The sequence below is a fragment of the Cucumis sativus genome, chromosome 4 (assembly GCF_000004075.3).
Source record: "Cucumis sativus cultivar 9930 chromosome 4, Cucumber_9930_V3, whole genome shotgun sequence".
Lineage (NCBI taxonomy): Eukaryota > Viridiplantae > Streptophyta > Magnoliopsida > Cucurbitales > Cucurbitaceae > Cucumis > Cucumis sativus.
This window is the reverse complement of record NC_026658.2, coordinates 24,168,727-24,194,212: the sequence shown is the minus strand read 5'-3', so window position 1 is coordinate 24,194,212 and position 25,486 is coordinate 24,168,727. Positions and strand designations below refer to the sequence as shown.

Here is a 25,486-nt window from a genome sequence, read left to right as displayed (position 1 = left end):
TGCATCGAGAGTACTTTTTCATAACGATATATATATGGACCTTATTACATAAAAAAAATAAGGGTTAACCAAATAAAATAATATATATTTATTTAAAATGAGGGATTAGATGAGAAAAAGAAAAAAGAAATTCCAACAATAATGAGCACTAACACAAAAGCACATGAGTATCTTCCTTGAACCAAAAAAATATCTATAAATACTTCTATTTGTTCAAAGCTTGGAATCATCCCAACACCTTTTCTCTTCTCTCTCATTTGAGTTATAACCTAAGATTTCTCTCCATTTCTCAAACAACTAAAATGAGTACTCCATCAATTAAGCTCATCTCTACCTTCGTTGCCATCCTCATTTTATCTTCTACCTTCCATGTATCACACACTCAAGCAAGAATGCCACCGACGAAGAATCTCGATCGCGTCGAAATTTCCAAAGATCTCCATCCAAAAATTGAAGAAACGGTTGCCGTTGCTCCTCTTAAGTCGGAACCACTAGCATTTGATCGTGACACTTTCTTTACTACTAGCAACGCGGAGGTGCTAGGCGGCGACTTTCGTCCAACCACCCCGGGCCATAGCCCTGGGGCCGGTCACTCTGTTGCACCAACCAGCCACATGGATTCTAAAATACATTAAGATTAGATCATATTTTATAAATCACTTATTATACAAGTTATTAATCATGATATATAGTTAGTAACTTAGTTTAGTTATGTATTTATATTTTATTATGTTCATAATGCATGTTTTATTGTTATGGATATGTACTTCAAATCTATTTATAATGTATAATTAGTTATGGGAGTTTGGATTTTTTATTTTTCTATATGTACTTTCTCAACTTTTTTCATGACGAGATGAGAATGAACTTTCGACTGTTTTTAGGATAGATGTCGTGTTAATACGACTAATTAATTTAAGTTTACTTAATTTAGCAACTCTTTCCATAGTCATTAACTAATATTTCATTTAACAATATAAATTCAAATAAAAGAAATAAATCGGTGTTGTCGAATTAAACCACGAATTGAAAATGATAGATGATCAAAGGAAAATAGCATGAATACTACTTAAAATTGAATAAGGATACATGACATATAATATATCTTTCATTTCATCTTATGAAAAACATGTTTAAAATCATAAATTTATATTTCTAAAACTTATTGTATTTTTGTAAAGCACAAAACATATTTAAATAAAATTAATAAGGATTCTTTATGCTTTCTCAATGTATAGGCCTTAAAATACTAATTATCAGTCACTATCAATATCACTACATTAGGTTGTAATTAACTTCTTAAATACCTTAGATTTAGATCATAGGCAGTTATTTAACTACAAATGAATTGAATGGTTGGATTTATCTATCGACACTTAAAAAAAAAAACAAGTTTACTGCAACTTAAATATAGTTAACTTAATGCAATTTAATTAACTTCAAAAAGTTATTTTTAAATATTGTATGTTTGTCCATTCTTTTAGTTTTTATTTTCTTTTACATCCCCTTATTCTCCTATTCTTTTCTAATTTTCCTTTTATTTTTTAAAAAATGGTTATTTGGTCAAAATCATGTATTAAATATGAAAAAAAAATATTTTTTTTAAAAAAATTCAAACTGTTATTTGATTGTTCAAGATAGTTCGTGTACCAAATATAAAATATATTGAAAAAAGTAGTTGGAATATTTGAGTAGAAAAATCTAAAAATCTTATAATAATTATATATTAGACTTACGGATGATAAAAATTGAATATCAAAGTTTTATAAACTTAAATATTTAATTATTATTTTTGAAAATTTAAGAATATAATTAAGTGTAATTTTCCCTATAATTACATACCAAACAAAAAGTAAGATAAATCAATCTAATAATTTATTTAGAAAATGGAGTATGGTGGACAACTGGACATTCCTCAATTTGATCCAAAACTACTTGGGCCCAAAGACACTGAATTTGATCCAAAGAAAACAATGGCCCATCTAAATAAATAAGAGTTTTCAAATACAGCAAACAAACTCGTAATAAAATTTTACTTTTTATTTACGATAGATTATGATGAGCCATCAAGTGTAAATATAATAGATCCATTGAAAACAAGGATGGATTGAACCAGAGTTGGTTTGAAAAAAAAATCCAAATCGACATCTTTCAAAGATTCCAAAGGTCTAAGTCGGCTCAAGCCAATCCAAACCAAGTAACGGTTGGTTTGTATTTCTTTATAGTCAAGGATAATTTGAAAAAACCGAGAAAGTAAATTAGATAGTAGTTTGATCGAAAACCGACTCACGCTGATGGATAATTACTCTTCAAGTCTACTAGGTAAAACTAAAATTTGGGTATATTTATAAGTTTTTGAAGGATTTTGGGTATGTTAAAACAAAATTCCTAATATATATATATATATGTATAAATAAATCACTGAAGAAAATATAAAAGAAGAAAAAATTGATGAGGTAATTTGGGTTAAAAGAGGAAATAAATAAAAGTACAAAAATGTTAATGAAGAAATAAGCATTCCTAATTTGAAGGAAGAAGAAATAAAAAGGTTTTTTTTTTGTAAAATTTCCTATTTTAAGAAAAGGGAAGAATGAAAAGAAAAAGTAATTAAGAGTGATTATTATTAAGAGAAGTATATAAGGAAATAGTAAGATGCTGACATCATATCAACTTGGGGGTTAGAGAAGAAAAAGGGTAATTGGCGGCGGATCAAGCCATTGCTCCGGACACCATTCTAAAATCAACAATCCAGATTCAATTCTCTCCCTTAATCCAAGGGTGTGTATAGCCCACCGCATTCCCCCATAAACAAAAAACTTCCGGTTTCTATCTCTTTCTTTCCAATCTTCCAATAAATCCTTCAAACTTACACCCTAATCCACTCCCTCTTTCACTTTCACTTTCACTTTCACTTTCTAACTCTCTGATTCTTTCTCTTTTTCTCTGATTCCTTTTCCCATTTTGGGTTTTGATTTTTACATTAAATTCTGCTTCATTGTTTTTCTTCCACTTTAATACGGAGGAAGGAAGGAAGATAAGATGCAAAACAACGGTTCTGATTCGCAGCCACAGGAACCAAATCAACGGCATCAACAACAGCCGCACCCATGGATACCGCCAATGCAGTACCCGCCGCCGCCCATGGTAATGCCGCATCATATGATGACGCCACAGCATTATATGGCGCCGCCGTTACCGCCGCCGTATATGCATTATCATCATCAATATCACCACCATCATCTCCCTATTCAACCTTCGCAACCGCTGAAGGGATCTGGTAGTGAAAATAAGACGATTTGGGTCGGTGACTTGCATCATTGGATGGACGAGAGTTACCTCCATTCCTGCTTCTCTTCTGTCGGCGAGGTTTGCTTTCTATCTTCTTTTCCAATTATCTCTCTGTTTTTTTTACGCGTTTTTTTTTTTTTAGTTTGGTGATTAATGTGTAACATTCGCTCTATGTACATTACTAATCTAATAAGTTGTTACGATGAATCGATGATGGGTTGTTTGGTGACTTGCTGGAATTTTCGTCGTTGAAGTTCTCAATTAAATCGGTCTTTAGAAAGTGATACATTCTCTTCGTTATAGTAAGGGTATAAATATTGAATGTTTCCTTAGTTTCTTATTTTGGTGATTTTTGTTTTTTTGGTGGTTTCCGTACTTGATTGTCGTTGTACAATTTCAACACGGAAGAGCAGAACTACATGACAATTATAAATTTGATCAAATATTTGATTTTGTTTTTGAAAATTAAAAAACAGTTTTTGCTACTCTTAGGCAGTGAACATTTACTGGAGTTGACTGTTGCAGATTTGATTACGTTTTTTTCTTATATTAGTAAGCTAGAGAAGAATCTGCTTAAAAGTGTAGCACTGTATTTTGTAAAAATGTTTTTGGAATTAAACAATTCTGAATGAGAGAATTGGCTGTTTGTTTTAAGACTTTTAGATGTTTAGAATGACTGTATCTCCTAACCTCTCAAATTCACAGCCTATTGAGAAATATTGTGAAATGTATATGAAGAAATACTATAGTAGGTTATGTTGTTAGTAAATGAAAGAATACATTCTCTAGTAATTGACATTTTACATCCCGTGGTGTTCTGTGACAATCTTTTTTCTTGTTGAACATTTTTGAATTGTTCTTTGGTTGACATGATCACGTTGAACATTGATTGTTCTATTTTCTGTATGATGCAGATTTCGTCTATGAAAGTCATTCGTAACAAGCAAACGGGTTTGTCTGAAGGGTATGGATTTGTAGAATTTTTATCTCATACAACTGCTGAGAAAGTTCTTCAGAACTATTCGGGAATGTTCATGCCAAGTACAGAGCAGACTTTCCGCCTGAATTGGGCGACATTTAGTACTGGTGACAAGCGATCAGATAATGATCCCGATCTTTCTATTTTCGTTGGAGACTTAGCTGCAGATGTTACCGATTCTTTGTTGTACGAAACATTTTCTAGTAAATTTCCTTCTGTTAAAGCAGCAAAAGTTGTAATTGATGCCAACACTGGTCGTTCAAAGGGTTATGGTTTTGTGCGGTTTGGAGATGACAATGAAAGGTCTCAGGCCATGACTGAAATGAATGGTATATATTGTTCAAGCAGACCCATGCGCATCGGTGCTGCAACACCCAGAAAGTCTTCTGGATATCAGCAGCAGCATTCTTCACAAGGAGGTATGTTTAAATTTTATGGTTTAGTGTGCTTAGCCTAAAACCACTTCCAAGAAGGATTAGGAATCGGATTATTTTTTGGGGAGGGTGTGCAGTTCTGGGATAAATAAAAATATGAAAGGTTTCTTTTCTCCGCAGGACAATTGGTTTAAGACTTCAGGTCATGTATCAAAAAAGGTTATGAAAATAAGAACTATAATACTAACAAAGAGGGTGTGCAGTTTGATTTCGTTTTACTTAAGAAATTTTGTTGAGGTTAATGTTTGTGTGTCAAAACATAATGTTAGATAACAAAAGACCTAACTTTCTATTATATTGACTTATGGTCAAACAAGGGTTGCAAGTCAGTTTACTTCCTGTGCGTGTAATTCAGGCTGAAGATATTATCTATTTGTTATACTTTTCATTTTTCAGGCATCCAATAATGCAACATATTTATTTAAGTGGTTTTCTTTTCTGACTGCCATTTTTATTAATAAGATAGGCCATCCAGGGTAAATTTGTGTTAGCAAGTTTTGAATTGAAGCCATTTGTATGGTAGGAGACAACATTAATAGAGTAATCTAAATTCTCCTAGAGCAAAAATAGTTATGAAAAAGCATCTTCAAAGAAAATGATCTTTTTGAAATCATTGTTAGTTTGGGTACGACTTCCTTTTCTCTTCTCGTTTCAATCCAAATGAAACAATTTTAAGGATTTATATCTTTGAATACCTAATTTCTTAGGGTTTACTCATGCTTTGTGAACTGCATATATATATGCTGTCCTTTGGTTTTGATAGGAGGATATTCAACAAATGGTTACTTCAGCCAAGGTCTCCAATCTGAAGGAGATTCTGCAAATACAACTGTGAGTTGCTTTCGTTATTCTTGTTTGCATAGCTAGATAATTCACCTTCTATTCTTGGGTTAACCTGAGCTTTTCTTTTAGATATTTGTTGGAGGGCTTGATCCTAATGTCACTGATGAAGACCTGAGGCAACCTTTCTCACAGTACGGTGAGATTGTATCTGTTAAAATACCAGTTGGTAAAGGATGTGGATTTGTCCAATTTGCCAACAGGTAAAAAGTTTGTAATCAGGTTTTCCTATCATATAAACAATGAAATAGTATATCCATCTGGTTATTAGTATTGTTAACAAATAAGTTCTAATTTCTGTTGCATATTCTTCTCAATTTTCCTTTTCAGAAATGATGCTGAAGAGGCTTTGCAGAAACTAAATGGAACTGTAATTGGCAAGCAAACTGTTCGTCTTTCTTGGGGTCGAAATCCAGCAAATAAGCAGGCAAATTACCCTTCTCTGCTAATTTGTAAATGATAACAAAAGAACTATGCATATAAAGTCCGAATTTTACTATGGTTGATGAAGTTCCATGTTTAATATTTTTTCCTTAAAAAAAGAAGTGTTTGCCTAACTAAAAACTCGTGGTAGCTTGTGTTCTTTCTGTCTGAACTCTGTCACAGTTACAGAACTGTATTCGGAAACCCGTAGTCGAGAAATACCATTGCTTCTGAATTCTTATCATCAGACTCGTTTGATTGTTAGTTAAATCAAACTTAACAGTATTTTTTCTTGCATTTGTTGAGGTTTAACAGTTCAGAGATTTTGGGAACCAATGGAATGGAGCTTACTACGGAGGGCACATATATGATGGATATGGATATGGGTTGGCATCTCCTCACGATCCAAGTATGTATCACGCAGCTTATGGAGCTTATACTGTCTATGGAAACCATCAGCAACAAGTAGAACAGATGAAGTTACTTTAGCTCCTAATTAATCCATCCTTAGGCACTTTCCAAGTAGAACAGGTGAAGTTACCATAGCTTCTGAATTCACTTGGTTTTTTAGATTTTTTTCCCCATATTAATTATCCTCCATCTGGCCTAGTGGAACTGAATTTTGATGACATAAGCTAGTTTCTCTCATCTCGTAGGGGATATTTATATATTTATTTCATTCAGATTGTTACTCTTACTGAGATTGATAACAAACTTAATTATTAGGATAATATATGATCTCGAAATAGTGTATGCATGTTACAATGTCTCGGTTATATACCTATACTTTGGTCAGTCATTTGATTTCCAGTTTGGTTGTGTGTATTTGGTGAGAATTTTGGATGTCTTTGGTTGGCATCTTATTGTGTACTCTGTGTGATGATATGTGGTTAGGTTAGTATCTGTTTGATTGCAAATGAGTTAATGTGTTGAGTATTTTAATGAAAGAGAGATTTCATAACTAGTTTTCAGCTAACATTTTTGGTACATTTTAATTATCTTTTAATAGACTCTCTCTCTCTCTCTTTTTGGTGTTTTTACAGATATACTAATAGAAAATAGTAAATATACATCTCATCTCATATATTGTTTAGTATATAAGATGGTATATTGTTCAAATTGGAGAAGCTTTTCTTTTCTTGTGTAGAGTTTTATAATCGCAAGAAATTTTGCTTAGCATGCCTCTTTTGGTATTAACATTATTTTATCAAATGGTAAGTAGGGTTGAAAATGTAGATGAAGCAGTGGAAAAAATCTATTGAGTGTGGGTGAGCATTGGTCGGTCGTAATTCGTTTTACAACCAAATTAACTTCGATTATGGAGTATAAACCAACCCGTTACTAGTTAGTCAATCGGTCGGTTTCCCTTTATCTTCAACTAATTGCTTTCGATTCATTCGGTTTTTTTTTCATAAATAAATAGTTATCGAACCTGTTTTTTTCTTTTTAATTTATATATTCTTTTAGCGGTGGAATTAGTTTTTTCATGTGATATAATATATCCATTTGTTTGGACAAGTTTGAGAGTTGGTCATCTCTAGAGAGGAGATTTTTGGACACTATTTAAGTGGGTACTACATACTCCCCTATCCTATATCTCATTCCATCCAAACCTTTTCGGTTGATACCAATATCTTCCACTTGTCCATTTTCTCTACCCTTTTTCCATTTTTTTATTCTTTAAAAATTAATTATTACAATTTCATTTATTTGTTTTCAATTTGATTGCGCATACACATTGTTTTTGTTGGTTCAATCTTTACATTTCTATTTGTGATCTAATGTTAAAAGTTATATCCGATATGCTTTATTTTATTATTCATAGAGAGAAAGAAGAAGAAGAGAATTGAGTTCAATCAACATGTTTCCGGAAACATCCACCTAAATTGAAGATTAATGTATCACCCTTAATTTAAAAATGGTTTTGTTTTTAATAAAGTTAAATAGACATTAAGTCTAAGAATATAATAAAATTATATGGGAGGAATTTTCTTTTGCCTACGTCCAATGGTATCACAGTATTTTGGCTCACAATTTAATACAAAAGAATTGACACAATTTAGAATAGTTTATGACATAATTTTTTTAGAAATAAATTCATTAAAACTATCAAATCATAGGATCAATCAAGAACGTCACATGTCTACAAGAGTACAAATTAGTGTTACAAGTTCTAGGCTCTTACTCAGCATCCGATTCGAGCCCACGTTTTTGCAACTCAAGCTGTCAACAAGCTTCGCAGCCCAAAAAAAAAAAAAAAAGAAAAGGCAATGGGGTAAATGAGATTCTGAAATGAAATGGGTAGACACTACACATTGACTTTGTTGGGACAATCACTTTATATACTTTAATCAATCTTTTAATGTAATATCACTATTCATCTGTAAAGTCTGCAACTTCCTTTTTACGCAAAACCCTCAGCTTTAGAACCTCAAATCATGAAGACATTTCAGAAGCATAATTGAAATTGAGTGTCCTTTCAGAAAATAATAATAATAATATTAGAAGCAAGAAGAAGAAGAAGAAGAAGAAGAAAGGAGGACCCACAAATTGAAGGCTGCAAAGCCCAATAAGCCAAGTCAAAAGCTATGGCTAAGTTTGTTTGGGATTGTGTTTCCATTGCAATTGGGGAATTGTAAAAGAAGCTTTTTAGATAGTAGTATAGCCTGGTTGTGCCTTGTCAATGTCACACCTCCGCCGTGGCCCTACGACTACGGTAAAACCACTGCAGTTGGGGTAGCTCAGCCCCCACACCGGCATGGAGTTTTAGCACGGGCAATTAGGTCCCCCCACGGTTGTAGAAAGTATAATTGGTAGCCACAGCAATGCCCTTAGGCTTTCTTTTCTTTTACATTGTGATGCCTCCATTTCAACATTATGACCTTTTTATCACTCCATTGAAAACAATATTATTTGTACCATTTGCCAAACTCAACGGTTAACAGCACGATGGAGAGTACTTCTCAATTAGAAATCAATTTTGTCCCTTTTAAAGTTGTTATAAACTCATGTTTAGAATTATTTGAAACAAATTTTAATGACAAAAACTACATTTGATTTGAAGGTAAAATTTAATTCTTGATTTGATTATCTATTTTTCTTTAAAAAAAATCAATATTTTTAGAAAAACACGGCTTATATATAAATTATTGTTAATATTATTACTATTATTTGCTAAGATAGTGAGTCGAAGATGAAGATAGGAAGACTAAACATCTATCATAGCTTGAGTTTCAAAACCCCTTGGTAGACCACTCATAGGATATCTTCCAAAATCCAACAATTTAGAAGAAGAAGAAAAAAATGATATGAGGAGAGAACATTAATTAATTAAAATTTTTAATTTCTCTTGTACATCTAAGTGTACTAGTAATCAAATTTAATTTGGGGTTGGAATCCCTCTATTCTAATAGTTAATATTGATTTAATTAATTATATTAAAAAATAAAAATAAAAATTAGAAAAGTATGATGACATTATATTTGGAATTGGAAGTACTTTATAATACAAATATATAATAATTTGATGACAGAAGAATGACAGGTTTGTTGCATGAAAATAAGTTTGTTTTTTGTTATGGGATTTGATACTGAGGCTTATACTTTATGTGCACAAAATGGAAATTAAGTATAATAACAGATAAGGAAAGAAAGGAATTTTCACAATCACATAATAAGAAAGACAGAAGCTGTAGCAGATAAGAAGGTACAATTGTTTTTAAAGGCCATATAAAATCATCAATTTCTATTTCATTTTCAAAAAGTGTTTCTTAAAAAAAAAAAGCCTTTAAAAAGCTAAAACCCCAAAAGTAGTTGCCTTTATACAAAAACAATTGCTGGTATGAGAAATTATGTGTTTTTCAAAGTAAGAAATCACCTTTTTTAGTGAACTTTACTATAAAGTTCCTCCAAATTATAATCTTAGGCCCCTCAGTAGTAGTACTCCTTATCTCCCGATACAAGAAGGCTTTATAATGTGAGAGATAATTAATTTGGGTAAATTAGGTTTTAATTTACTTCATTTTTACTTTAGAGTAGAGATTAGTATTAGGTTTGTATCTCATTAACTAATTAGTGTTTAGTCTAATGAAATATAATTCCTATCCTACGTATATATCTCTATGTACTCTTCAAAAGTTTACTTACTATCATAAATTACCACCCTCTTCTCATTGGTCGGAGTAGATTTGAATACTTCTTCATCCATACGTTTGTTAATATTTAGTCAAAAAGTGTTTAAATTTGTTAGTATTTGGGATTTGTTTATGTTTGTTGTCATTGCAAGGCCTCTATGGACTTAACCTTCTTTTCGGTTCTCTCAATTTAGTGTCGTTTTTCTAGATAACTAATTGTCTAGTGTGGTGTTGAGTCTAGCCTATCATATTTCAATGTCTAAGTTAGCACACGAATTAGTACAATTTTGCTAAACACATAAAAGTTAGGCTAAATTAAGCTCTGATTTGGAGATTACTAACTCTTATTTGAGGTCATCAAATCCAACTATTTATAATTCTATTTTTCTAACATTTTTTGTGATTACGCATAACTCTTGTCATGTTAAACTTGTTCCGATGCTCTAGGTTGTAGGGTTTTTGATCGAACACATGACTAAAGTTATTTTCCGTTTGATATATTAAAAATATCAAAATATAGATCTAAATTAATAAACAAACAATTTACCAATTTCAAATGAATTAAAATACTTATTATAACATTATAATTATATTAGACTACGTACTTTTTTTTATCCTAGTATGTTTTAACGTTTTCATAACTTAACCCTTTATGTTAAATTCATGAAAACGTAGATGAAAATTCAATACTAAAACTAAAATTTTCATTTTACGGTTATTAAATTATATATAATATAAACTATGTTTTAATACATTGTCTTATTATTAAATCAAGTATAAAAGTTAGAATAACCTAAGAAAAGAAACTTCACATTTACAAATTTTTAGTACAAAAATATAATTACAAGTAAAACAAAATAGAGGTACATTATATAATTTATATTCATGTTAGAAAAAGATTTCAATATTTTATTTATAACCATAGAAAGAAGAAAAGTACTTTTAAATTGGGCAGCTAAATCCAAAGGCATTCAATTCACACAACTACATAAAATCCCATTACTTTAATTACAAACTTGGATGCTTTAACCTGAAACCCCACACCAAAATTCACTTTTCAAGTTCCAAAAATGGTCCATTCTTATTGGTTGAAATATTATTTTGATCAATGTAGCATTTTATTCCCTTCTACTCTCTTCAAATTGGTTCAATTATAATAATCATAATCATAATCATAATAACTTTCCTATATTAAATTAATATGTTTCATAAATTTATAGATAATAATAAAAAAATCTAATTACTTGGTTGAAAAAAAAAAGTATTTAAGACCGAAATTTGAAGTGTTTTTGATTGCTTTTCAAAAGGGACTAAAAATATGTTAGGCAAACAATTTAAAATCCAAATATATAGTAAATGCAAAGGGAAAATAATACTTTATGGAAATTTCAAAATTTGATATTGTTGTGTATATGTTGAAAGAGTAGGTGGGGGGTTGAAGCTGAAACTGAAGTCTCAGAACACAAAGTACAACTGTGGAAGTAAAAAAATGAATTATAATAACAAACATTATAATATATATATATATATATATATATATATATATATATATATATATTTATACATATAATATAGTATAAGATTTAAAAGAATCTGAGTAGGACCTTTGGACCTTATTTTTATGCATAAAAATGTCTTCTCTTAGCACATTTAGACATGCCAATCATTCATCACTGTCTACTCTAAATTTCCCTTTAAATATGTATTCTCGTCGACATCTTTTTTCTTCTTTTAAATTGTACCACCATTCTCTTTTCTCCAAACGTCGGTGAAACTTTTAGAAAAAGAAAATTCTATCCACTTTAAATTTATATTAAAAAATCGCTAATTAATCTATATCTCTAAACTTTATACTTTGTTTAAAATGTTGAAGAATGCTCGTACTATATTAGTATATGGACAAGGGTTTGTTTCAATCTATAACATAATGTATACATACCTATTTCCCTCTTTTTTGTAATCATTTTCGATACTTTCATAACGTTTTCAATACAATAATTTCAAAATATGGTCTACTTACAATTAATACATAGAAATCAATTTGATTGAGTGATTAAATATGTTTGATACCAAATTGAATAATATTAATAATCATGAGGAATTAATAAACGTATTGCAAAGTTTTTTGTTTTTTATTTTTTCCATTTTTTTTGAAAAAAGCATTATATTGGATTTGTATGAAAATTAATTGATTTAGTCAATAAATTCATCTTCTTCATTGTTGTTGCAAACGACACCGACAAAAGAAGGAGACCCACTCCTTCATCAAAGAGCTTTGCTCTCTTATAAAATAAAATAAAATAAATTTAGTTTCCTTTTTCCTATTGTTTTTCTTTTTACAAAAGGACAAACTATTTTTATTATTTGGGTAAAAAGAAAGAGAAAATGTATTGAGATTTATAAAAGAGTTCCAATTCAATTTCCTATTTCAATCATTGAGATGTTGAATGTTATTTGTAGTATTGCATTTCAAATATGAGTGATGTATTTTATATACAGTGGTGGAATTTTTAATTTTGTAGATCTCTAATTTATAATTAAGAGGGAAATTTAAATTCAATTCTTAACATTTAGGTAGTATACCATATCACTAATAGAAGTTGAATATAATTCTTTTTAACATGGTACGAAGAAGAATCTTACATCATAAAAGAACTAAAGAGGCTTCAAGCCATAGGACTGAAGTAGGCGTAATGTGAGTGTTCGACAATTTGACTCGAGTTGATAAATATATAACAATCAAGAAATAATTGAGTTAGAATTGGAGTAATATTGTAATCTCGAGTGTTAGAAATGTCTCTAACACTATTATCGTTACATGTAACGATAAACCTATGTGGAAGGGTAACTTGTAAAGTCTTACCAGATGGTTCCAATTGATTTTGTGTTTTTAGAACATCCAATCCTCACTTTGGCGTATGAACGTAAACTTAAAATCTAATGTATATAATTTATATTAATTTTACTAATATTGTTCAAGTCAAATTACGCCTCTGCTTCCGCTCTCAAACAATATTCCTCAATGAATTTGGCATTAATTGCAAAACGGATGATGAAGGGACTGCAAAAATTTGTTAGGTCGTGCATATGTCCTTTTCCGCTTCAATCTGACGTTTTCGCTTTTAAGATTGCTTCAGGTAATACTAATTTCTCGATTGATTGAGTCTCTGAAGAACAACCAGGTATATTAATCACGCTCTTCTTCTCATTTGTCCTGCAAAATCCTGTGTCTACAATCAAATATGATAACCTTTCACTCTCCAACTACAATTTCCTACTTATTAATTTTGTTTCGAGTTTGAAATTTTAGAATAACAGCTTCCCAGTTCTGCTTTGATGGGCCGTCTTGTGAATGCACATGAACTGTTCGACAAGATGCAAATGGGTTTTGGCAATGGAATTACAGCTGGGGTTACTGTTGAAATGCCTTTGAGAAACATGTAAACACTTCTGGCTACCTACTTTATTAATTACGTAGAGTTTTAATGATTCAAAGTACACAAAAATATTTAAAACTTCTTTGAAGAACTCGGCAGCCCCGATACTTTTGGAATTCAAATAAGCACTAGTCTCATCCCAACTGTGATTAGAATAGGGTCCCCAATAATTAAATTCCCCCCATCCTCGAAAAGATTATTGCTTTATTACTTTTGTTGATCATGAAGCATTAAAATATTTCTGCTTTGAAGTCTCTGTCACGTGGTTGTGAGTGCTTACTTTCATTTTTTTTTTTAATTTCCCACAAGTTTTTTTTAGTCGAAAAGTGACCATTTGTATCATGAAAGCATCCATTATTCCATGTGTAAGTGACAAAATAGCCAAATTTGCTTTTCAAAAAACAGAGATTTTATTAAATACTGTTTTTCCAGCCAGAAGCTTGTTTTTAAAGAAATCAATTGTATTCGACATATGCATTGAAGAGGTTGAAGGGACCTCGAGCATTGGATAAGATACTTCATTTGTTATCAATTATCTTTTCTTGATGGATAAGGAAGAAAAGGTAGGTGAACGGCATAAATTGGTACTAAGTGAACAATTCGTTTTCTTTCCCTCCTTTCAAGTCAGCCCTGAAAATGCAAATCTGTTAGGATTCATATGAAGGGCAAAGCTGAGAAATGGTTTGTATATTTCTTGTATTGAAAGGGATTATTATAATGAGCTTAGGTATTAGGTAAGTAATTAAAAACCAATACTAATATTATACATATGAATCTAACCTGTCCATTGTTCAGCACTTCTGCTTTGGATCTTCCAAAAGAAGTAAAAATTTATTAATTAGTTGGCAAGCATGTGAAACTAGCAGCCTTTGCCGTCAAATTCATTCCTTACTAATATTTTATGTAATCGCCTCTCATATGTGCTTCCAAAATCACTAACAATCGCAACCCACATGGAATTTGGTTAATATTTAACCAATGAAATCTTAATTACTCTGGTTGTACTCTGTTTTTCAGGCTTAATTATATTTTGCGAGTCCATTCCCAAGAGAAAGAAAGTGGGCAAGAAAGAAAGGATATAAAGGAGATGGGCTTCGAAAGAGAAGGCACACGTTGTTCCATGATGACACAGACATGTTGTGGACCATAGGGAGGGGGGGATATGCAAGAGCTGTTTATGGTGCTATTTGTGGCACAGAGATGCACCTAAACTTTCTGCAAAGCCATTTGTTTTACCTTTCACTTGGTGAGTAATCTCTCTCTCTCTCTCTCCCCCCTCCCTCTCTCTCTCTAAGATAGGCTTTTCAAGCGGTGGAAGATATGGTAAATTACTCCCAGAGTCGGTAGACACAGTTGTCTGTGGCTGTCACATAACAGTATCTTAAATAGACTTCCATGTGTCCGAGACTCCTCACAATTTGTTATTCCAAAAATTAAAGTTTCAATTCTTGTTTCATCTCACTGATCGAGGAATGTCGAAATTGGGCGGTAAATCTTTGTATTGGTCTTTCGCCATGGAAGTTCTTATGGGCCTATGAAAAAATGAATCTCTTTTCTGCTCAGAAAGGTCTGATCTCTATTTAAGGCTATTCAATACGCTACGATCCCTTCTTTGTCTCGTTCGATGGAATTTGCTTTGTTTTGATATATTGACATTGAGAAGATAATTGAGTTAGTGAATTGGGTTTTGGTTGTGATATCCGGCAGTTTTGAAGACATGGATCGCAAAGGAAGGACAAGGCTTCAGTCTATGAGAGCATCTGCGAATCATGAAAAAGTAATCCCAGCCTTAAATCCAAGTCTAGTGCGTAGTAGTTCTAAGTAGGTCGCTATAGTTTCTAACCTTATTTATTGCTTGTTTTGAAAAACGGTTTGTCCTGTAGATGGGGGAAACCCATGAAAAAAATGTATAGAAATCGACTTCTTTTATACAAAAGTTGAAATCCCAGAACAAGTTCAAGTTTCAGAGGTAGGATGAATGCTTTATCCAACCGGAATTCTGCATCTCTGAACATCTTAGATGGACAAAGCTTACCTTCTTCTTCCCCGTCAAATTTCTTTTTATGTTTGCCAATCTCCCAATCTTGACCAAAATTTTCTGGGAAATTATACCTTTTTTTTTCCCTTGCCTAGTTTGGCAGATTCTGATACTCCAGCCTCCAGTATTTTTCCACTAAAGACGCCAAAGTTATCTCTTTTATTCTGCATCTGATTGAGTTCTAATTTACAAGACTTCTTCTCCTTTTCTATGCAAATTATGTCACCCATTCTGTTACCTCTGGCTAGAACAACTCCTCCTTCGATACTATTGTAATTTGCTACAACTAAAAGTTTGAATTCTGAATTTCTGTAAAGGGAAACGTGGATATGCCGGAGGCGAATTTTCTTGATGCAGCAAAAGCATCCACGAGTGGACGGGTTTCAAGCAGACAGAGAAAAGTGGCTTTACAACAAGACGTATGAACTAAATTTAACGTAGTCTGATCCCAATGTAAAATCGTTAATTACTTTATTTTCATAACTTTATATTGGGTTTGACATTATGAATCATCAGGTTGACAAGCTGAAGAAGAAGCTCAGACATGAAGAAAATGTGGGTCGAGCTTTGAAGAGAGCTTTCACCAGACCTTTAGGAGCTTTACCACGCCTCCCTCCTTTCCTTCCTCCCAATGTACGTATTTGAAATCCCTTATTCTACAGAAAGATTAAAAACAATGGTAATCAAAATTCTTGCTAGGAAAATAGATCTATTGAAATTGTAAACAGTGAGTTGGTTGGTGAAACTACCTCCGATCTCAACCAAACAAAGAGAATTCTAATGTAAGACCTAATTTCACACCTTTAGATGCTAGAACTTCTTGCGGAAGTAGCTGTTCTTGAAGAGGAGGTAGTGCGGCTTGAAGAGCAAGTTGTGCTTTTCAGGCAGGATCTATATCAGGAAGCTGTCAACATTTCGTCCTCCAAGAAGACCATGGAGCTTTCCCCGAAAAACAATTCTAAGCAAGCTCAATCCAAACTTTCAGTTCAGAAAACTGGTAACAGATCGGCAACTATGAAGAATCCATTTTTGTTATATGAACTTGGAGCCATTGAATTATAAACGTTGAATAATGTTCGCTCACAATTGCATTTTGTCAGCTGAATTGGCTTTTGAACCAATTTTTTTTTCGGTTCTATTTTCTATTTCAGATAATGTTGTGGGAAAGGAAAACGAATCCCGTATGAATTCGACGAGTAACAACAAGGGGTCTTCAATCAAGAAAATCCATACGATAAAGACTCCAGTCAAGAAACCTCCAGTTCGTAACAAATCATCAGAGAAACCAAATTCTCCAAAACTGAATGTGAGTATAAATCTTCAGAAGTGTCGTGTCATATGGTTATAATTCATTTTCAGAATTGTTATACATTTTATTCCCTCATATTTTCAGTTAGAAAACAGAACGGCAAATCCAGAAAATGCTGAAGCAAGACAACTCCGTGCTCCAGATGACAAGGTATCCGGTGACGATAGTCCAAACAGTATATCTGAAAATATTTTGAAATGCTTATCAAGCATTCTATTGAGAATGAGCTCAATCAAGAATAGAGGTGCTACCGAAAGTTTGCATCTATTCTCAATGGTAACTACAATGCAAACTGAAGAAACAGATCTTCCGGACCCGTATGGTATATGTTCAGAATTTGGAAGGCGAGATATTGGTCCATACAAGAATGTGCATACAGTTGAAGCTTGTTCAATTAATACAAAGCGGACAACAAACTCATTGTTTCTTTTTCAAAGATTGAAGTAAGTATTGTGCTACTGATAATTCTACATCGATGACATCACTTCATGCTACGGTTTTCGAATTTAAATATCAAGCATTGCCTCAATTCTTCTAAATTTCAGACTCCTTCTGGGGAAACTTGCTTCTGTCAACTTGCAACGTCTTACACATCAGGAGAAACTTGCTTTTTGGATCAACATCTACAACTCCTGCATGATAAATGTAAGTATTATTTCTCTGGATTTTCACTCAAGGGACCCTTCTAGTTAGTCATTTATCTCTGTGAATGCCTCGGTTCATTTTATTTTTTTGGTACATACTTACATGATTGAATTTCTGTAGGCATTCCTAGAACATGGAATACCAGAAAGTCCCGAGATGGTTGTTGCCTTGATGCAAAAGGTACATATTATTAATTATCCTTCTGCTCTACTCTGCCCACGCTGTACAGCTTTGTTCACTTTTTCATATTTTGGTAAACTAACTCATAATAATAATGCATCCACCAGGCAACAATTAATGTGAGCGGGCACTTGCTAAATGCTATAACTATTGAGCATTTCATCTTGAGGCTGCCTTACCATTCACAATATGTAAGCTGCTAATTTCAATAATATATTGTGATTTTCAACTTTGAGGTTGAAATTAGAAAATACATTGTTTTCTGATTCAATTTGTTCATAGGCTTTTTCAAAGAGCGCAAAATATGATGAGAAGACATTTAGAAGTATTTTTGGCTTGGAGTTATCAGAACCATTGGTTACATTCGCACTATCATGTGGAAGCTGGTCTTCCCCTGCTGTAAGTACTTAAAAACACATCAACAGTTTTCCCTGTCTTTACATCTACTTTTGGTTGAAGTTTTAGTCCAACGGTGAAAATTTGAGTAAAATCTTAAATATCATTTCCTTTTTCTTCGCATCACCCTTCAATTATTCTGCATCTCTTTCTAAAGATAGTTGGTTCCCAATAAATGAAAATTCTCATTAATTATCCAGACAAATCTTATAACCTACTCATTTCCCTCGTCCAATTAATGTCAAGTGGCTTATCCATGCGTGATTTAAAAGACACTGACGTTTTTTCATTGTCTGATTCCACTAATAATTTTCATGAACTTTTGCTTATTGAAGGTGAGAGTATACACAGCATCCCAAGTAGAGAACGAGCTAGAATTAGCAAAGAGAGAGTACTTAGAAGCTGCAGTCGGAATTTCATCAGAGAAATTTGGAATCCCAAAGCTTTTGGATTGGTATTTGCTAGACTTTGCTAAAGACTTGGACTCCTTGGTTGATTGGGTGTGCCTTCAACTACCAAGTGAATTAGGAAAAGAAGCAATTAAGTTGATGGAGGGGAGAAGAAACCAGCCTCTTTCTCAGTTTGTTAAAGTAATACCTTATGAATTTAGTTTTAGATACCTTCTCTGCACATAGAATCATCCATAGTCCACTTGATTTTTCCTTTGTGAATGTGTTTTTTTTTTCAGCCATGGTTAAGTTTTAGTAGTAAGTAGTACACTGTATGATAGCTATAAAGAATATAGATTTTTGATGTACAATAATATGTACATTGTTTGAAAATAGTGCCTAATGGTAGCAGGCAGCAGCCCTGCAAGCAAGGCAGGTTGAGAAATTTAAGCACCATATCACAACAAGTGTTTGCTATTTATTGAAAGCCTTTCTGTTACGCCATGCTTAAGACCTGTAGGAGAAAAAATCATAAATAAACGAAAAAAAAAAAAAACAACCAAAACAACCTAACAAAAAATTTCATTAATAGATCAACCGTATTGAACTAAAATGCTTTTGGCCGCTTTACCTACAATTCGAAGTTATTATTGATCAAACTAACTAAAACCATAACGTGTTAAAATACCTTTTACTCGAATGAAATCGGACAGATCACTTTTTGCTTGTCAAACAATGTATCAATCAATTTACATTGTTTGTTTACAGATATGAAGATAGATTCATGTGTCAATACAAATAAACTAACACCCAATATTTTGAAACAATTCCTTATTTGGATGCACAGTGAATAGGGAATTTTAGCAATGACCTAAAAGGTAAATTTAGACATGAAATTCATGGCTTAACTTTTATATAAAAAATTTAAATAATACCTACACCAAAGGTAGCTCAAAACATTAGATGAAGGTCAAAGTCAAGGAGAATAATACAATTGTGTTTTTTTCTTTCTTTTTTGCAATTAACAAAAAAAGAGAGTTTCGAAAAGAATTTTTTTAAAAAAATACATGTCTTGTATATTGTTTAAAAAACAAAAACAAGGTTATGAAGAGAAAAGAAAGTATAAGGGAGGTGTTTGTGTGTGAGATTGATGTTGACTTGGCCACAGATGGCGTTGATTTGATGGTTAAAAGCATTAAAAAAGATTGCCAACTGTATTTGGCTGTAACGCAAAAGAAAGGGGTTTGCTGAAGAAGGAATGAAGACAATAACATAATATTACTCATTTAATCAAAACCTGCCAACTCACAGCACATGTCATCACTCCACAGTGAAATACCAAATTCACATGTGGCCTTCACAATATGACATTATGTTCTTCACCACTTCCCCCATAAACCCAATGCTTAAACTCCAAACTTTGTGGGTCACAGTTTTATCATTTATTACCATTTTTCCTTTTCATACACACACACACATAATACTACAACTCAACCTGTTCATATCTGATATAGTTAGAAAAAAATAAGGTATGAAATTTAAAAAAATTTGATAGTTCAAAAAGATGTCATTAACATTTCAATGTTTAAATTCAAAATGCATTTGTTTGTGCTCCTAATTTATTTTATCCGAATGAAACATTACAATTTCAATGCCAATGAGTTAAATTTATATATATGAACACACTATGACGTGGGGTAAGATATCATGTGTCTTCTAAGTAATTCGATACAACTCAGAGTTGCAGTCTTTGCAAGTTGTCCAATGGAAGAAGTTTGAGGTATAGAACTCTAATCTTCTAAATCTTACGTATTTTGGGACGAATTCTGAAAGGAATCTAAGCTAGTCGTCCCCTACTAAAGAGATAGTTTGAATAACGAATCAAAAAGCTGGAAGATTCTAAGCTTTGGGATGTTGAAAGGAATGGTAGATGAGGAAGAGGTTTCAATCTTGTCTTAATAGGAAGAAATTAGATTCTAATCAATTAGAGTGGTCCTTGCAATCCTCTTTACCTAAAATGAGCAAACCTCACCCACCACTCACAATGCCCACCCATATTGAAGGGCAACAACAAACTGCTTAGTGTGATCACTACACAGTGCAGATAAAAGATAAAATCATGAGAGTGACTACTCATGTTCTTTCTAAATCCATTTCTTTCCCACCTCCCTCACTCGTGAGAGGGTGAAACAACGACATTATTAAACGTTTAGGAGTTTTACTATTTCAAATTTCTCTTTTATTATTTTTTACTCAACATCTCTCCCACTCATTTACTCAAACTTTAATTTTAACTCCAAAGAGTTTATATTCTAGACTGAAATAATTAGCACCTCAAATGCAAGCTATTTATTTACCTCAGATTATAGTAACCACAATCTGAGATTTGTTTGGTAATTTGCATTTGCTAACAGTTTTAGTGTTTTACCTTTTAGAATTAAACTTTTAAACTTACCTTTTCTGAAAGGGATCTAATCAGCGTGGTGCCCGTCTTGGGTTCTTGTTGGGGAGTTTGGTTGCTTCCATCTATTTAAATTTTCTGAAATTAAGTCCATCCGTACAGGGTTCAAAAGAGGAGAGAATGATAAAATAGTTTATGTTTGAGGACCCAGTGTTTGATTTTGTTGTCTCCTGAGATTTGGTGGACATTGAACATCGTATACTTCAGAAATCAAGCTATTAAAAAGACAACGTGTGATTGGTCGTCGTGAAAACTACTAGCATTTCGTTGGACTAAAACAAGAGTGGGAGAAAATCTAATCGACAAACTGAAAAGTGGTTTTTAAGTAAAATTATGCAAGTAAATATAAATTGTCCTAACAAGAAAAGAAAGTATTTTTTAGTCCTACTGAAAATCTCAAGTGAAACACAGACTCGAAACTTTTATAAGATAGTTAAACATTTTTATTATTAGTTAAATAGATGGAGTTTCAAGAACAAAGATCAAGATTTTAAAAGCCCTAAACTTTGTCTATGAAAATCTCAAGTGAAACACAGACTCCAAAATTTTATAAGATAGTTAAACATTTTTATTATTAGTTAAATAGATGGAGTTTCAAGAACAAAGATCAAGATTTTAAAAGCCCTAAACTTGGTCTATGAAACCTTAAGTTAGGCTTGGAAAGTATAGATTTGTGTAATCAGTGTTTGGATATTGTATGTAATAATAGATCTACATCAATATATCAAGTTATACGTAGTATAAAATGCAAGTTTCATATACCCTATCAAGTACACGAACTTAGAACCTAAAACACAGAATTTAAGATGATAACACAGCTTTAACGAATCAAATATGTCCAAACTTCCTAACTTTATTGGTTTGACCAAAAGGGCCGATAAAGATGAGATTCCAAGATAAGAACAGCTAACAAAGGGAAGTAGGTACCTGAAAAGGACTGAGGTCGGCCCACAAATTCCAAGGTTCAGAGTAAGACTTCAGGATGTGGGCCAAGGCCCAGTTTGCCCCCACTTGGCCCAATTAGATTAGCCAGTTTGTCTGCATGAAATTTGTGAAGGACACGTCAGCATAAAGAATGATATGTGGCAATTTTGTAACCTCGACACCTCTTCTAACCAATGGGAAAATTGAAACCATCTAGACGCAACATTAGAGGAATGGAATGCAATTTCAACTAAAATATTCAACCACCATTTCCCCATCTAGAAGAATGATTGAGTCTAAAACGGAGGCTGACCCATTAATTTTCAGATAATTTATTAAACACCTTCAAAATCTCCCTGGTTGAATTAATTTGCAACGGAAGAAATGGCACCTCATTTAAAAATTTATCATAATCTCTTAGAATCTTATTTCAAGACTTTCAAATCACTCCCCTCAATACAATCTCCCCCTTGTTTGTGCTGCTTTCATATGGAGTGAATTGCAAACTCCCCAAGTACCTGTTCACAATTTTTTAGTTTGAAAATCAAACCTAGTCTTATAATTTTTTGTCTCCACATAACACAATCGGTTGCATGAAAAAGAAACCAGTGAATAAACTTCGGTTACACAATAGATAAAAAAAGTCGTACTCCATATTTTACGAGGTCAATCTCAACCAAAATAAAAATATGAATAGGATCAACAGGTTCAATAAAATTGAATTGGATAAAAGAGTTCATACCTACTAACCATTTTTCTCTCCCATATTAAAGTTTTATCTCTTCCAAAGAAAATATTCCACCGCCAGAAAGTCCTTGATCAATAACCATCAAAAGGGTGAGGTGGGCACCAAACTAATAAGCTAAGTTCAATTCATTTTCCAGATGGTGAGAGCTATGAAACAGAAAGTAGGCTTGGTCTCAGAATTTCGTCATGCTTGTGTAATAAGAAACACTAAATGACAATGAATAGCTTTACCTTTACCAACCAAAATTTACAAATTCTTACCATTCACTTGTAGTTGTTAGGTGCACGACTTCCATCTACTTGACTGAAATTTTCACCCTTTTGAAGTCTAGTCTCGCCAACAATCCTAAATCCAGAAGCCCCCATTTGCTTTAGTTTTTCATAAATTAGTTGCATGTATTCACATGTGTGTATAAGTTTAAAGAAAAACATAATGTGTAACTTGCCCATAAAGATGTCACCTCATCGCTTCTCTTCTTGTGGTCAACAAACTCCGCAATATATTTATTCATCTTCCTTTCCTTCATTCAAGTAACATACTTGGCAATTGTAGCTTGGTCTATATTGGGATTGCTTCTCTATCAATCTTGTCTGTCTTCTGTTCAAAAGTGAGACAAGAAACAAAGGGGTTCAGAGAATATTATCAGAATGGAGGTGGCAGTACCATCGCCAAGCAGGGATTACCATTTCCATGGTGGTAGATCTAGGGTCTCGACTATTCCAACAACTAACGTTTTTGGAAACTACTTCTACAGCGCACCCTCTAGTCCAATGCGCATGTCTGAATTTGATAGGGGCTTTAATGAGTCGCAATCTTCCCGAAAGGATGAACCAGAAATGGAGGATGAAGATTTTGCATTTGATATATGCCAGCAGTTAGAGGCAACCACACTATCAGCCGACGAGCTATTTGATGATGGTAAAATCCGGCCACTAGAGACACCACCACAATCACCAATATCTCAACAAAATAAAATCTTTCAGAATACGTACTCTACTGAAAGGAGGAAAGGTCCAACAGAAACGATAAATGAGAAAACAGAAAGGAAAAAGGAACAGAAGAGAGGGAGAGGAAGAAACCCAGCCTTGTCGTCCTCAGCTTCCCGGAGAGCAGTAAGGTCGCTCTCCCCCAATAGAGTTTCTTCATCTCCATGGGATGAGAAACAGTTGAGGCTGACTCCAGGATCTCCTGCCACTGGTACCAATTCCAATACCACCTCATCTAAGGGTAGTAGAAGATGGAGACTAAGGGACCTGTTCCGCAGTGCATCCGAAGGACGGGGAACAGGAAAAGATCCTCTAAGGAAATATTCAACCGTACACAAGAAACCAGAAGAGGTCAAGCATATGAGCATCAAATTTAACCATAGCAGAAATGGACCAGTTTCAGTCTATGAGCCACATTTTTCATTGAATAAAGCAGCATCAGAGGACAAGAAGAAGACTTTCCTGCCGTACAAGGGGATTTTGGGAGGACTCCTCTTCAATCCAGCAGCCCATATGCATACCAACTTTCGGTCCAACCGCTGATGAATCCAGGATTAACTTACCTTTAGTGTGATTTCCGATTTTTTTTTCCAAATTTCATTTGTTTCTTCAACATCTGAAAAGGTGACCAAAATTGAGTCATTTCTACTTTTTGATGTGCTATTCAACAGCAAACCAAATGCTCGATCGAAGACAAATTCTCGATAATAACAATATTCTATTGAATGGTTGAAGCAAATAAACATATGTATCAAACCCAGCTTTCCATTTGATTTGAACTGATTTGGTCTCCAGGATGACATATATTCATAACTACGATAACATTTAAACTCAATCTAGAAAAACTAAAATGAAAAATTAAAAGCTGACCTAATATGCATAATGTACCTAGGCTGCTACCTTATAGATTTCACCGTGGAATTTCCCAAAATTGACAGTAGAACATTATTTTAGTCTGCTTCTTCCATTACTGAGTTGTTTGTAGATCGTTAGGCCGTACAGCATTCCTAGACCGATGGTTTCAAACAGGGTTAAGATGTCCGTGAGCAGATTCTGGATGCATTCAAATCTCCAAGGGACTGTATCCAACCCAATACTAGCACGAATATCACCAAAAGATAGGTAGACAATTAAACACGGTTAGCTGGGGCATGCAGACTACTTGCTGAGTTATTGTCGCCAGAATACTGATAAACACTAACTTTCATGTATTCACTAAAGTAACTTGATTCCAAACTTTTGTACGACAGACCACCTCCATCACTGATTCGTTATGTTCAAGCTTCTTCATCAATATTCTATATTGCCTAGTTGTCACAGGAACAAAACGAGACCTAGGAGTGTGTGTAATTAACTAGTCCAACAATTAGAAAAAATAACAGTTAGAAAACACAGGAGATGTGGAAGTTCAACCGGGGAAGCTGGATAAGCAGGAAAGAGTACTAACTAGATGAAAAAAAAGCTCACACCATACCCTTACTAGCCTGAGCAGAAATACATTCTACTTTCCATATTTCGTAACTGAAGCTTGTCATTGGGTAGGACTGCAAGAAAAAGGCTACTAGCGCGAAGACGTCACTAGTTCCCCAAAATTTTACATAAGAACCAGATGAAACTCAAAGCAAGCGGTATCCACACAAATAACCTCTAAGTCCTACATATGCTCGACTAAGACTGTTGTTACTAAACAAGGCAAGAACGGGTGTAGCATAATTAACTTTGGAGAAAATGATATTAAAGCAATGGGATGCACGAAGAAGGTAGTAGGAATTAAATTTTTGAGGTAGGAAGGAAAACAGTCAGTTGTTGGGGCCTAGGGGCATCAGCATCCAACTTTCTTTTGAAAAGAGCACCAGATCAGTCAAATGCTTAACAGT

General features: G+C 33.2%; 3 protein-coding genes and 1 long non-coding RNA gene across 9 annotated transcripts; 3 read left to right on the top strand and 1 right to left on the bottom strand.

Moving 5' to 3' along the window:
* Positions 1–2,707: 2,707 nt before the first annotated feature.
* On the top strand, positions 2,708–6,777 carry LOC101211504 (polyadenylate-binding protein RBP47). The gene is made up of 6 exons (XM_004141197.3): positions 2,708–3,366; positions 4,203–4,686; positions 5,465–5,532; positions 5,614–5,744; positions 5,872–5,968; positions 6,280–6,777. The coding sequence occupies exons 1-6, from the start codon at positions 3,040–3,042 to the stop codon at positions 6,451–6,453; spliced, it is 1,281 nt and encodes a 426-aa protein (XP_004141245.1). The 5' UTR covers positions 2,708–3,039; the 3' UTR covers positions 6,454–6,777.
* Positions 6,778–13,161: 6,384 nt separating this feature from the next.
* LOC101211254 lies at positions 13,162–18,971 on the top strand. 6 transcript variants are annotated; one of them, XM_011655791.2, is made up of 13 exons: positions 13,162–13,536; positions 14,551–14,779; positions 15,241–15,310; positions 15,889–15,990; positions 16,088–16,204; positions 16,379–16,568; positions 16,723–16,877; positions 16,965–17,323; positions 17,426–17,525; positions 17,646–17,705; positions 17,813–17,896; positions 17,988–18,104; positions 18,437–18,736. In XM_011655791.2, the coding sequence occupies exons 3-13, from the start codon at positions 15,251–15,253 to the stop codon at positions 18,734–18,736; spliced, it is 1,644 nt and encodes a 547-aa protein (XP_011654093.1). In that variant the 5' UTR covers positions 13,162–13,536; positions 14,551–14,779; positions 15,241–15,250. The 6 variants fall into 6 exon arrangements, with proteins under 6 accessions (XP_011654093.1, XP_011654095.1, XP_011654094.1 ...); XM_011655792.2 differs by lacking the exon at positions 13,162–13,536 and adding an exon at positions 14,169–14,214; XM_011655793.2 differs by lacking the exon at positions 15,241–15,310 and having other exon boundaries at positions 13,163–13,536.
* Positions 18,777–22,610, bottom strand: LOC116403206. The gene is made up of 3 exons (XR_004215854.1): positions 22,267–22,610; positions 21,879–21,989; positions 18,777–19,004 (listed from the first exon to the last, which is right to left on the bottom strand). It is a non-coding gene; the product is annotated as an uncharacterized LOC116403206 (long non-coding RNA).
* A 660-nt stretch (positions 22,611–23,270) lies between these two features.
* Positions 23,271–24,152, top strand: LOC101222235. Its single transcript, XM_004141324.1, has one exon. The coding sequence runs from the start codon at positions 23,271–23,273 to the stop codon at positions 24,150–24,152; it is 882 nt and encodes a 293-aa protein (XP_004141372.1).
* Positions 24,153–25,486: the final 1,334 nt, after the last annotated feature.